The 12,365-nt window shown below is 47.2% G+C and overlaps 1 protein-coding gene across 2 annotated transcripts in view; it reads right to left on the minus strand.

Annotated features, from left to right (window-relative positions):
- ECE2 (endothelin converting enzyme 2) overlaps positions 1 to 12,365 on the minus strand; it is a 49,116-nt gene that overhangs the window by 9,320 nt on the left and 27,431 nt on the right. For both annotated transcript variants that reach the window (XM_082224118.1, XM_082224119.1), the window contains 7 exons: positions 9,726 to 9,868; positions 7,641 to 7,755; positions 6,744 to 6,854; positions 5,931 to 6,029; positions 5,360 to 5,437; positions 2,381 to 2,484; positions 273 to 383 (listed from right to left, as the gene is read on the minus strand). In XM_082224118.1, the coding sequence (XP_082080244.1) occupies positions 273 to 383; positions 2,381 to 2,484; positions 5,360 to 5,437; positions 5,931 to 6,029; positions 6,744 to 6,854; positions 7,641 to 7,755; positions 9,726 to 9,868 (761 nt within the window). The remainder of the gene's footprint in view (positions 1 to 272; positions 384 to 2,380; positions 2,485 to 5,359; positions 5,438 to 5,930; positions 6,030 to 6,743; positions 6,855 to 7,640; positions 7,756 to 9,725; positions 9,869 to 12,365) is intronic.

Consider the following 12,365-nt stretch of genomic DNA (forward strand, 5'->3'; position numbering starts at 1 on the left):
GAGATTTCTAGTGGGAGGCGTCAGATGGACTGGCACTGCAACTCCGCTGCAAGTCTGTGTGTGTGTGTGTGTGTGTGCCAGAAATAGCCACACACAGGAAGCCCACCATCATGTGCCCTTCTTGGTACAGATCTGATTCCCCTCCCTGCAAGCTAGGCAGCTGCAGAGCAGAGAGGTCAAGTCTGAGCATGCCCAGCACACCACCACATCCTCCCCAGCCCCCCCCCGCAAGCTTTCTTTTCCTACCAAACAATCAAAAGACCCACACATACTTGGGGTGGTTGTGAGCGTAGAAAGGAGCCTGCAGAATTCCTGCAGGAAAGACAATGCCGTTCTTGGTGGGCAGGTAGTAAGCATTGACTGTCTGAGGGGTCATGCTCCACCTGGAGAAGGAACAACAACAATAATTGGTTGGGAGGAGGCATTGTTTGTTCAGGAGCACGGCAAGCAAATAAGGCTGGAGGCTGGAAGACCCTAGAGAAGTGTTTCCCGACTTGGTGCCCTCCACTTGTTTTACACTACAGTTCCATTTTTTTAAAAAAAATGTTTTTATTAAACAATTTCAACATAACAAATTGTCAAACCGTATAATCACAAACATAGTTTTCCCCCCCTCCCCCCTAGGACTTCCCTCAGCTCCTCTCTCTGATTTCTCTGCATGTTATAAAATTGTACATATCCTTACCTTATCTATCTGTCATGTTATCAACCAATAAATTTGTGTATGTTTCTTCAAAACCTGCCAAGGAGTCCAGCTCATTTTGTTGCCATTTTAAATAATTTGTGAAAAGCTCCCATTCTTCCTTAAAGTCACAGTTGTCCTTGTCCCGCAGTTTTACACTACAGTTCCCACCAGCCACAACCAGCGTGGCCACGTTGCCCTAGAGAATGAGATTTAGGCCTCAACTGCACCATGCCTTTAAAGCACTATGATGTAGTTCCCAGGAATTGAGAGCTGTTAGGAGACCAGTGTTCCCCCTTGCAAAGTCTGGGAATCTGGGAAGAGGTTTTGACAGTTTCACCACTCCAGAAACAGTAGCTCTGTGACTCTCCGCACCCATAACACACTACAGTTCCCGGCATTCTTCAGGGGGGACTCATGGCTGTTGTGGTATGTGGTATGATACAGCGTTATAGTTCAGATGGGGCCTAAGAAATTGCAGAAATGACACGACAGCAGAGCACTTTCTGGCCTATGCTGCTTGAAACTTTTTGCTTGAATGCCCTGTCCTGTGGAGAGGGGAAAACTCCCTTCATACGAAAAGCTAGCATGACAAGATGATGTTTAGCCTAGCCTCTCCCTGAGATGCTCGCTTTCCACATGCAGCGTGGGTGAGTTTGCTTGCTTTCGTGTGGGAAAGAATTCTTCGTGAAATCAGCCACCTTCAGTTGGATGTGATGCAATAAAAAAGGTTACAGTGGTGCCTCGCAAGATGAAAAGAATCCGTTCTGTGATTCTCTTCGTCTAGCGGTTTTTTCGTCTTGCGAAGCAAGCCCATTGACGGATTAGCGGATTAGCGCTATTAGCGGCTTTTAGAGGCTTATCAGCTTATCGGATCAGCTGATAAGCGTTTTAGTGGCTTAGAAAAAGGGGGGGAAGGGAAAAAAACCCGCAGGAACTCGCAAGACATTTTCGTCTTGCGAAGCAAGCCCATAGGAGATTCGTTTTGCGAAGCACCTCCAAAACAGAAAACTCTTTCGTCTAGCGAGTTTTCCGTCTTGCGAGGCATTCGTCTTGCGGGGCACCACTGTATTTGATTGTGTGTGGATTTGAATTTTCTGGAAGTTTCGGCTTCATCCTGACCGACCCTCCACGCCGTTCTCCTGTTCGAATTAAAACATGACCCTAAACTCAATCAATGTAAAACCAGGTCATTCCCATCTCCACCCCCACCCTGTTTGCCTGTATTGAGGTCCAGTTCCTAGGCTGCAATCCTGACCGTGCCTGCTCAGAAGTAAACCCCATTGAATTTATTGAGAATTACTCCCAGGTAAACGGGATTAGGGTTACCACCCTAGTTATGTAAGTCTAAGGTGTTCTAAGATATTTTCAGAAGCAATCATTCTGGAACAGGATCAGCCCCAAGGTGATGTGAGTGTAGACCTTCCCCTCTCTGTGACACTCTTTGTCAGGCTTGACACCAGTGACGCCATCTTGGGAGAGCTGGAGAAAATTAAAATGGCAGCAAGTGGGTGCCTGGTGCCACTGCCAGGTAAGCCTGCTGCCAGGGGGCTGACCAATGAAGCACACTTTGCCAGGGGCCTCCTCAAATCTTCCCTATGCTCCACTGAGCTCTGACACACACACACACACACCGCCCTCCTTCTGCCATCTCTCAATGAATGAGAAGGGCAAGAAATGTATGGAGAGAAATCTTACTGGTCCCGGTTGGGGGGCTTCCTCAGCTGGTCTGCCATGAACCTGGCCGAGAAGTTGTAGAAGTTCAACATGTTCTGAAAGAAGGAGTCTTCTGAGACTTCGTACTAGAGAGAAGAGCAGAAAGGAGATGTCATAGACTTGCTGGACAAAGAGGAATGGTGGGAGGCACCAGCTGGCGAACCCCCCAAGGGAAGAAGGCTCAGAGCCCAGGGAGTGGTGGTGGGTCGATGATGAGCGGTCTCAGGGAGCAGACTGGGAAGAGGATGTGTCAGAAGCTGAAGAGGTAACAGGGCTTAGTGAGCCGGGGGAGCTTGCGCCAGAGAGAAGCAGAAGCAGGAGAGGAGGAAGGCCAAGAGGCAGAGATGAGTCTGACTGGTGAAGAAGCCAGGGTGTCTCCCCTTCCTGCTGTAACAAGCTCCCATGCCTCTGGTCTCCCAGAACCAGGAGAGGCATGAAGAGGGCGGAGCTGAGACAGGGACACTGGCATAGTCTCAGATTGCTTGGGAAAGACCTGGGAGAGAAGGAGATTGAGGCAGCCATGGGAAGGTGAGGATCTTCAGCCTCCACAACTGCCCCATAGGGGCAAGACCTATCGAGAAGAGTTGCTTTGCTCCCTGGGCCTTTGAGAAGGGTGAATAGTGGGATCAGCATGTAGTGTGATCTGGGTAAGAGGGAGTCCTAAGGGCTGGAAACACAGGCCTGGAGGAGCACATTTGGCCCCCAGGCCCAAGGTTCCCCACCCCTGGGATAACACGATCAACTTAATTTTTATTACTAGAACCCAAAGACCCAATGGCTGGGGACAGATGAAAAAGAATGGACAACGCAAGGGGTACAGATGCCACATGCCAGCTGCACTTGATGAGCTGCAGACAGTGGAATGCCCATGAATACCTACCTCCTAATAATCATGAATGATAATGTTATGCTTGCACCCAGGTAGGTTCATATGGAGAGAAGCAGTCCTTGAGGTAATAATTATGTTTCCTAGGATTTTTTTTATTTTATTTTTTGCAACTGGTGTAAGGTTTGAGAAGAGACTTGTGTAGGGGAGATGGTTGAGCACAAGAAGCTAAATTTGCTTGCGTGGCTCCCCTCCACAACTGTATGTGGGATGTAATCCACTGGGAGCAGTCAAGTACAACATTCCATGTTTTGCTAGAGTGGACATGCAAGGGAATGTTTGGTCCAGCCAGTCAAAACTTCCTGTTCCTTCTGGCCTGGAGAATCCTTCCTTGCATGTGACTAGTAGATGGGCATGACTTTTCCAGACCTGGTGAAAGGCCAAGTCACACAGCTACCTTCTCTCTTTTCAACCTTCCTGTTTGTCCTGCCTGCTTTCTCCATCACCTGCCTGCCAACCAGCAGTCCCCTAAATTATCTCCCATATGGGGTAAACCTGTTTATACACGTTTGTAACTTTAAGCCTAAAGCCTGCCTTCAGAGATCACACTGTGCTCTGCCTGATCGTGAGTAAAACTACTTTTTGTTACTTATGAGTAAGACTGTGGTGTCTTTATTCCTTTAGGAGGGATTCAAAGGGGCCTTACCAGGAATATTAGAACATATCTCAGTCTGGGCAAGCCAGATTGAATTGTTTGTTGTCTTAAGAAACTCACATGAGTTTGCAACCAGCTTTCTGCTGCGTAAGAAGGGGAATACACTCTGCCTAATGAAGACACTTGCTAGCGCAAGTTAGGAAGGATATTAATAAACAATATATCCTCTCCTACCACCCTCAGCATTTCCACACTGTATTTTCCCATTATTCTTTCCAAAGAACAGAAGGCCGTTGAAATGAAACTTTGGGGACCTCTGCTGGCATGCAGCAAGTTAACAGCTACCCAGAGTGTGATGCACTAAGTGGGTGGGATAATGCAGACATCTGGCCAATGCCTATCAGAGCAGCCAGACAGGTGTTCAAGAAATAGACAAGGCTGAGAAAACCCACACTTCTTTTGAGATTAAACTGCTTACCTGCAGAGGGCCTTCTCGCTAGTGGCACCCGCCCTGTGGAACTCCCTCCCACCAGATGTCAAAGAGAAGAACAACTACCAGACTTTTAGAAGACTTCTGAAAGCAGCCCAGTTTAGGGAAGCTTTTAACGTTTAACAGATTATTGTATTTTAATATTTTGTTGGAAGCCGCCCAGAGTGCTGGGGAAACCCAGCCAGACGGGCGGGGTATAAGTAATAAATTATTATTATTATTATTATTAGAAATGTTGTCACCGTATATTTTCTGGAATTGGAAATGGTCATTAGTCTGATGTGTCAGTGACCAACCTGCAGCAACCTTTTGGTCTTAAACAGTTCAAAATCCACCAGAAAAAGGAGTCCTGAGTATTCTGTGGACAATCCAGTATTGCCTCTCAGCCTATTGGCTAAGATCAAGTGTAATGTTTGATATCTGATAAGTTCTCTATTTGAGGATTACACATTAAATGGGTTTTTTGGAAATGGGAGATGGAACAGGACTTCATGCATTGACCTGGTGTGGCTGTATCTCCAGGACTGCTGCATCTCTCCTGTAAGGGAGATTATTTCTGTTTCAAAAAACAGATGATAAATAATGGAAACCTTGGAATAGTCCTCTTTAGAAATCTAGGTCGCCTTTTTGTGTGTGTATCATCTTCTAACATTAGAACTTGGTGACATCCAATGAATGTTGGAAGATTCAGGATAGAAAAAAGGAAGGCATGGTTAAACTATGGATCTCACTCATGCAGGATGGCCACTAACTTGGATGTAATTAATTACTATACCACCCTTCTTCACAGGCCCCAAGGCCTGCAGGTATAGGGTGGTATACAAATTGAACAAATCATCATCATTATCATCATCATCATCATCATCATCATCATCTCAGGGAGGTTCGCAGAATAAAATTCAAGGTAAAAACACAAGCAACTAGTTAAAACAAAGCAATACCCCTACTTTTCACAAACACATCTTAAAGCCTGTAGAATATTACTCTTACCCCATCATAGACATCGTCCAACTCCTTGTCATCAAGGATGAACTCTGGGAAGCCGATCATGTCGTAAATGGAGTCAGCCTGCAGAGAAAGGAAAGCATGGGCAGCCGAGGCTTGCAGGCTGCACAACTGCAATAAAGGGTTGGGGCGAGGAGGGGGGAGCAGGCTGTGCAGGTCACGCCACATGCAGCTGGTAAAATCTGAAGGTGCCACCTCTCACTGGCTGGCAAACATGGAACCTTCATGCTCAGAGGTAGTCTATCTCCCAACAGCAAGAGGAGACACAACCAGGGATAGCCATTGCTTTCATGCTCTACTTGAGGCTTAGGCCCAACCATAGCTGTCAACGTTTCCCTTTTTAAAAGGGAAATTCCCTTATTCTGAATAGGATTCCTCGAAAGAAAAGGGAAAAGTTGACAGCTATGGGCCCAACGTATCAGAAGGACTGCATTCTCCCACCTGGACCTTCTAAGTTATCATAATGTAAATTGCACAGTCATAAGGAATAGAAACTTCCTTTAAAAATTAAAGCCATGATTGTCAGGAATTGGCAGCAAATAAATATCTGGGGCACCTTCTCTTTAGCGGCTTGTTTCGTCTTCTCGTCCATCCAGTCAAGATGGTCCAGCGATTCCTCGAAAGCAGTGCGTATCTCAGCAATCATGTCCTCTGCCTGAAGGAAAAGACATAAGAAGTCTATGGAAGGGCATCAGTGTGCTCCCCTTTACTCATCTCATCTCCAGCATGTCATCACCAGAATACCGTCTCATTCACTATACGCCCAACTGTGCTCTTCAGGAGAGGACATCCTGCAAATACCAGCCTATTGGGAAGTCTGTTCTGTACCATGGGTAGCCTTGCCTAAACATGAAAGCAGTTAGCAGCTGCTGAAAACAATGCCATGAAGGTGTCTGCATAATATCAATAGGCAGGGAGTTCCAGAGAGTTTGTGCTGGGCTAGTTCTCTCAGTGGAGCATGAGACTATTAATCTCAAGGTTGTGGGTTCAACCCTCACGTTGGGTAGATGACCCTCGGGGTCCCTTCCAACTCTACAGTTCTATTGATTCTATAAATGTTTGATTTCTTGTAGGTTAAATGTCGTTCTGCGATTGTTTCTGCATGTAAGTTCCATCCTTCCTGAGGATGAGCAGACCAGCTATAAATGGTTTCAGGTTGAGTGACAGGCTGGCAGGTTGCAGGGAGGGAAGGAGCTGTTTAACCCTCCCCTTTCCGGCTGCGGCAACTGCATCCTGTCCCACGCTGCTTTTCTCCCAGGGAAGAAAAATATGAAGGGGCCACACGGACAGGAGAATTTGTCATCACGGGGTATTGTTAAAGACGGGACATACAGAGGGCAGCTTTGTCGACATGCCTGGGGATACTCACAATCTCCTTGCTGTGCCGGTCGAAGGTGGCTTTTACGAACAGAGCCCCCAGGGCAAAGCCCAAAGTGTCATCAGTGTTGGAGATGCAAGTTTGCCAGCGGGGTGTGCAGGACTCCAGAGAAACGAGAGAGAACGAGACATAAGTGGGACAGCTCATGTGGTGTTGTGGTTAAGAGTCTTGTACCTCTTCACCTTAGGGGTGCGGGTGGCGCTGTGGGTTAAACCACAGTGTCTAGGACTTGCCGATCAGAAGGTCGGCGGTTTGAATCCCCACAACGGGGTGAGCTCCCGTTGCTCGGTCCCTACTCCTGCCAACCTAGCAGTTCGAAAGCACGTCAAAGTGCAAGTAGATAAATAGGTACCACTCCGGCGGGAAGGTAAACGGCATTTCCATGCGCTGCTCTGGTTCACCAGAAGCGGCGTAGTCATGCTGGCCACATGACCCGGAAGCTGTACGCCAGCTCCCTCGGCCAATAAAGCGAGATGAGCACCACAACCCCAGAGTCGGTCATGACTGGACCTAATGGTCAGGGGTCCCTTTACCTTTACCTCTTCACCTAATCTACCTCACAGAGTTGTTGGAAGCACAGAATGGGGAGAGAGAGAGAAGAAACATGCACAATACTCTTAAATATCCTTAGAGGCAGGATATTAATGTAGTAATAATAAATAACTAAGGGGGAGCAGAGCTGGGCACGTGTGTTGCTCTGTAAAGACACTGGTTGGCTGAGGATCCTGCCCCAACAAACAACAGGCCTTTCCCAAAACAAACAGCTGGTCAGGTGGGCTGCAGCTGGTTCTCAGACTACCAAACCAGGAGGCCTGGGGTGCCGACAGCTCCAGAGGCCTACAAATCAAATCAATCATTAGATGCAGCCCCAAAGGAAGATTCGCTTACCTTCTTGGTACCATAGAGGGTCTCCAAAAGCTTCTCCTGGGCTGCCTCAAACCGCTGATCCAGGCTGGAAGCTGTCTTCTGAACCAGGTTCCAGATCATGTAATTGTTCAGGACACTCAAAGAAGGAAAAGAAAGAGAAGAGGACCCAGCTGAGACCCAGGATTGGTGGCCAATGGGCTGGAGTGCTCCCTACCCTCTGCAAAGCTCAGACACTCTCCTCCCAGCCACTTATTTATGGGAAGGCACAGGTGTAGGCTTAGTTCCTACTTTGGCTGGGCACCTGCATGCCTCAAACTCAAGTGCCACCTGCACCAGGCTGAGGAAAGTTGGAAGAAAAATACCTGCATAGCAGAAGAGTTGTACTTGGATGACCAACCCAGCTCTACAATCCTATGGTTCAAAAGCTCCAGATTTTTATATAATCTGAAAGGCTACACTGGGCTGACAGAGGATGATGATCGGAAAGACTTGAGCAAAAAACCTGCTTCCACAAAAGATCGGACTTTTTGCGATAAGGAAAGTGATGGGAGAATGCACTGGGAAATGTGGGCTAACACTTGCTTTGATGCATCGTCATCTAACCTTCATTCAAGCAAATGATCAAAAAATGAATGCTCATTAAATAGCCAGTGTTGCCTAATCTCCCTGCAAACAAATCAGGATGAGTGCCCAGTAAAGAAGCCATCTGGGAGCATTTATTGTGCTTTCTCACATTGCCTGCTTGCATGAGGGGTACTGAAGGGGAAGGGGAGGAACAGGACAGGAATGCAAAAAAATATTTTCTATACTGCCCTCAATGCAAAGATCACAGGGCAGTTTACAATATAAAAACGCAAAAATGCAAAACTTAGTAACAAACAAAAACAATATCCACCCCCACCCCAAGTTTAGAAAGACATAGGTTGTTTAATTAGCCAAAGGACTGGGAGAAGCGGAATGATCTTGCCTGGTGCCTAAAGGCTCCCTGGGGAAAGAATTCCACAAGTGGGGAGCCACCGCAGAAAAAGCCCTGTTCTCATGTTGCTACTCTCCATACTTCTTTGGTAGGAGGCACACACAGAAGGGCCTCAGGTGATGGTCACAGGGTCCAGGTTGGCTGATATGGGAAGAAGTGGTCCTTGTTTTTTGCGAACAGCATAAAGTTTGAGAAGGGACCTGTGTAGGGGAGATGGTTAAGTACAAGGAGCTAAATCTACTTGCATGGCTCCCCTCCACACTCATTGCAAATTCCTTTTTGAGCTGCTTTTTCCTTCACAAAGAGGTGACACATAATAGCACTCTGGGTAGAATGAAACAGAGCGTATGTTGATGTTTAGTAAAAGCTGGGTTGCCGTGGGATAAGGGCACACCACTGTGTAGAGCGCCAAAACACACTTGCATCGTGCATTTGTGGGCAGGCATTGTAAACAGCCATGACGAATGCCCCATTAGCTGCAAACCTTGCCTACGATCTAATCTGGTTTCTGAGCCTTCGCTAGTAAACACTCACAGAGCTGTGAGCTTTGCCACATTCTAAAAGAATCCGCTGTGTCAGAGGCACCAGAGGCTGATTCAGCCAAAACCAAAGCATACCAAGGATGCTGAAATCTGTGGCCTCCACTTGTTGTCAGACTACAACTCCCATCATCTGTGACCACTGGCCATTCTGTGGTATACAATCAGATCAAAATAAGGGTCAAAGTAAAAGTGCAGCGGAGCCCTTACAGTAATTGCTGTTCTATGGTTCAACCTGACTTGTCAAATGGAGGTTGCTGTTTTCGGATTTTCTGGTAGAATTCCATTGTGGTGCTTTATTCTTTTAAATTGTACACCTGCCCTGGGAACCTGTGACACGGGGCTGCTCGAACATATTCCAAATCAATCTCACAGCAGCACAATATTCTGCACCCAGCATTACAGGCAGAGAATATATCTGAGAAGAAGGCCACTGAGCCAAACTGCAGGAGCAGATTGTGTCCAGGCCTTCTGGGCACGAGGAAACACACAAACGAGCACACACACACACACACACAGAGAGAGAGAGAGAGAGAGAGAGAGAGAGAGAGAGAGGCATTGTGTTCCTGCTGCATCCCCACCTCCTGGTACCTTTTGTCGGTGTTATTGATAAGCTGGGACACCTGCTGCAAATATTCCTTGCCATAAACCACCACAGGCTCAGCCTCGGTTAGCTCTAGTGGTGAGAGGAAGTAGGAGATGAAGTCTAGCCAGTCAATGGCAGGGGCAAGAACCTGCAGAAAGCAAGAAGAAACCTAAAGCTTAGAAATGAATTTAGCTGTAAGCGAAAAGGAACTGGTGAGACTGCCTGGTTGGCCACACCCTCTGACCAGTTTTTCGCTCCCATGCTGCAGATGCTGGAAACTCATGCCTTGTGAGTTATACTCAAAAAAGCAGAGGAGGCTGGAGATGCAGCTGCGCAACTGCTGAATTTTGTATTTTAAAAACATCTGGCGGGGGCTCAGTCATCTGTAACCCAGCTGACCTTAGTGCATAGCAGAGCTTAATCCAATGATGTTGGCAACGTGACCTGTCCGTCTTAAGTTACGTCACATCTGCAGCATACATTCTTCTTTTTTATGAAATAAATTTTTATATGATTTTCAAAAATATAAACATACAACAAAACCAATTCTGAATCCAAATATCGAGATTACTCTGAATCTCCTGACTTTCCCCCCATCCCTTCCATGGGCCTTATTAATCCTGTTTTTAACTGCATATCACTACTTCTCCAGTTTTTTTATCTTCCTAAGTTATTCATACATACCGTTACATTACAAGCGTATTTAAAATCCTGCCAGTGTTTTAACCTGCTTACAATAATCTTGTATATACATTATAAACTTTCCCCATTCTTTTTTTAAAGATCTTGTCTTCTTGATTCCCAGTTAATTTTGCCAAGTTGTCTATCAACTTGGTTTGCCATTCTTCTCTGGTCAGGGTTGTCCCTTCTTTCCATCTCTGGGCTAGCAATGTTCATGCAGCTGTTGTCGCGTACATGAACAGTTTCTTCTGGTCCTTTGGAATCTCGGTACCTATGCATCTGCAGCATACATTCAAAACACATCGCTCTCCCTAAAGAATCCTGGGAACTGTAGTTTGCTACGGGTGCTGGAAACTGTAGCCCTGTGAGGGCGTAAGCTACAGTTCCCAGGATTCTTTAGGAGAAGGCCTTGAATGTTAAAAGTGGTACAAATGTGCTTTAAATGCACAGTGCGGATGCAACAAACTTTGCAACTTCACTGAGCCACCTCCTTGGCACACATCCCCTTCCAGTTTTGCCCAAAACCCAGGCTAATGTTCTGCAGGACTCAAAAGCTTGCTCCCTACCTGTGACACTTTGGTTTGCTGCCATATGCCCGATTGCAAACGTGACAGAAATGAACTCTGCACGTGCCTGATTTCCTTCACACTAGTCCTGTATATGTCCTGGCAATTGGCTCCAGCACCAGAGACAAGTTCTGGGGCCACGTCCTGAGCGAGATGCTGGGCGCGTGAGTGAGCAGTAAGTGATTTCTCCTTCCTGCCTCAGTTTACAGCCCTGTCCCCCCCCCCGCCCCCCATAGCAAGGGACCAGTTTGTTGGCTCCTGGTTCCTTTCCCCCAGGGACCAAATCCAGCTCTAGTCACTACAGGCCAAAGCCTGGACTTCCCTGAAGTGACACTTCTACAATCAGATTTTATTTGTCTCTCTCTCTCTCCATGTTGCCATGGCAAATAGTTGCTTGGCAACCAATGAATGATGAAGAAGGTTGGCTTCCCCGTTTCACTGGGAGGTCCAAGGGATGGGAGGGGGACAAGAAGAACAAAGAGGAGCAGAGGAACAGAATACAGAGCTGAGGGGGGAGAGAGAGAGGCCAGGGTAGGGGAGTTAAACATCAGGAATACAGTTGTGCCCAATGGGGTGGGAATGCCAGAAGCCAGTGGACAGAGGTGCAAAAACAAGGGGTTTTTTTGGGGGGGGGAATGTGGAGTTTCACAAGCTAAGCCAGCCTTGTGAATGGCCCAACCCTTGTCTTAAAAGAGCTTGCAATGCTTACAGCAACCTTCCGAGGCGAGTCTCTATTATTTGTTTATTCATTATTTCTTTACCACACATATATTCCTCCATGGAGCTCAAGGTGGCTTACGTGGTCCTCACCACTCCTCGTTGAATCCCCGCAACCACCCTGCGAAGTAGATTAGGTGGAGAGGCAGCAACTGGCCTAGCAGCACCCAAGGAACTTCATGTAGCCAAGCGGTGGGGTTCAAACCCTGGCCTCCCAAATCCTAGTCCGACACTCTAACCACAACGCCACCATTTGGTTGAGAGGACCTTGCCTTAGTGAACTAGTGGCAGAGACAAAATTCAAGCTGGGATGTTCCTGATTCATGCTTCAGTTCCCTAGCTAGTGCATAAAAATCTAAGAAGATCCTGGATGCTGGATCAGGTCAGACCTAGCAGATCTTTCTATTATTTCAGGTGCCTCTGAAACCCCCACAAGCAGGAAGTGAGAGCCAGTTGCTGCCTCTCAGTCTAACCTGCCTCACAGAGTTGTTGCGAGGATGAACTGGAAATGGGGAGGACTGCTTGAGTTCCTTGGAGGAAAGATGAGAGATATGAATGTTGTTGTGGACCTGGGAGAGACCAGGACTCAAATCCTCACTCAGCCATGAAGCTCACTGGGTGATCTTGGGCCAGTCACTCCTCCTCAGCTTAACCTATCTCACAGGGCTGTTGGGGGGATTA

The sequence above is a fragment of the Podarcis vaucheri genome, assembly GCF_965113315.1.
Source record: "Podarcis vaucheri genome assembly, chromosome: 5".
Taxonomy (NCBI): Eukaryota; Metazoa; Chordata; class Lepidosauria; order Squamata; family Lacertidae; genus Podarcis; species Podarcis vaucheri.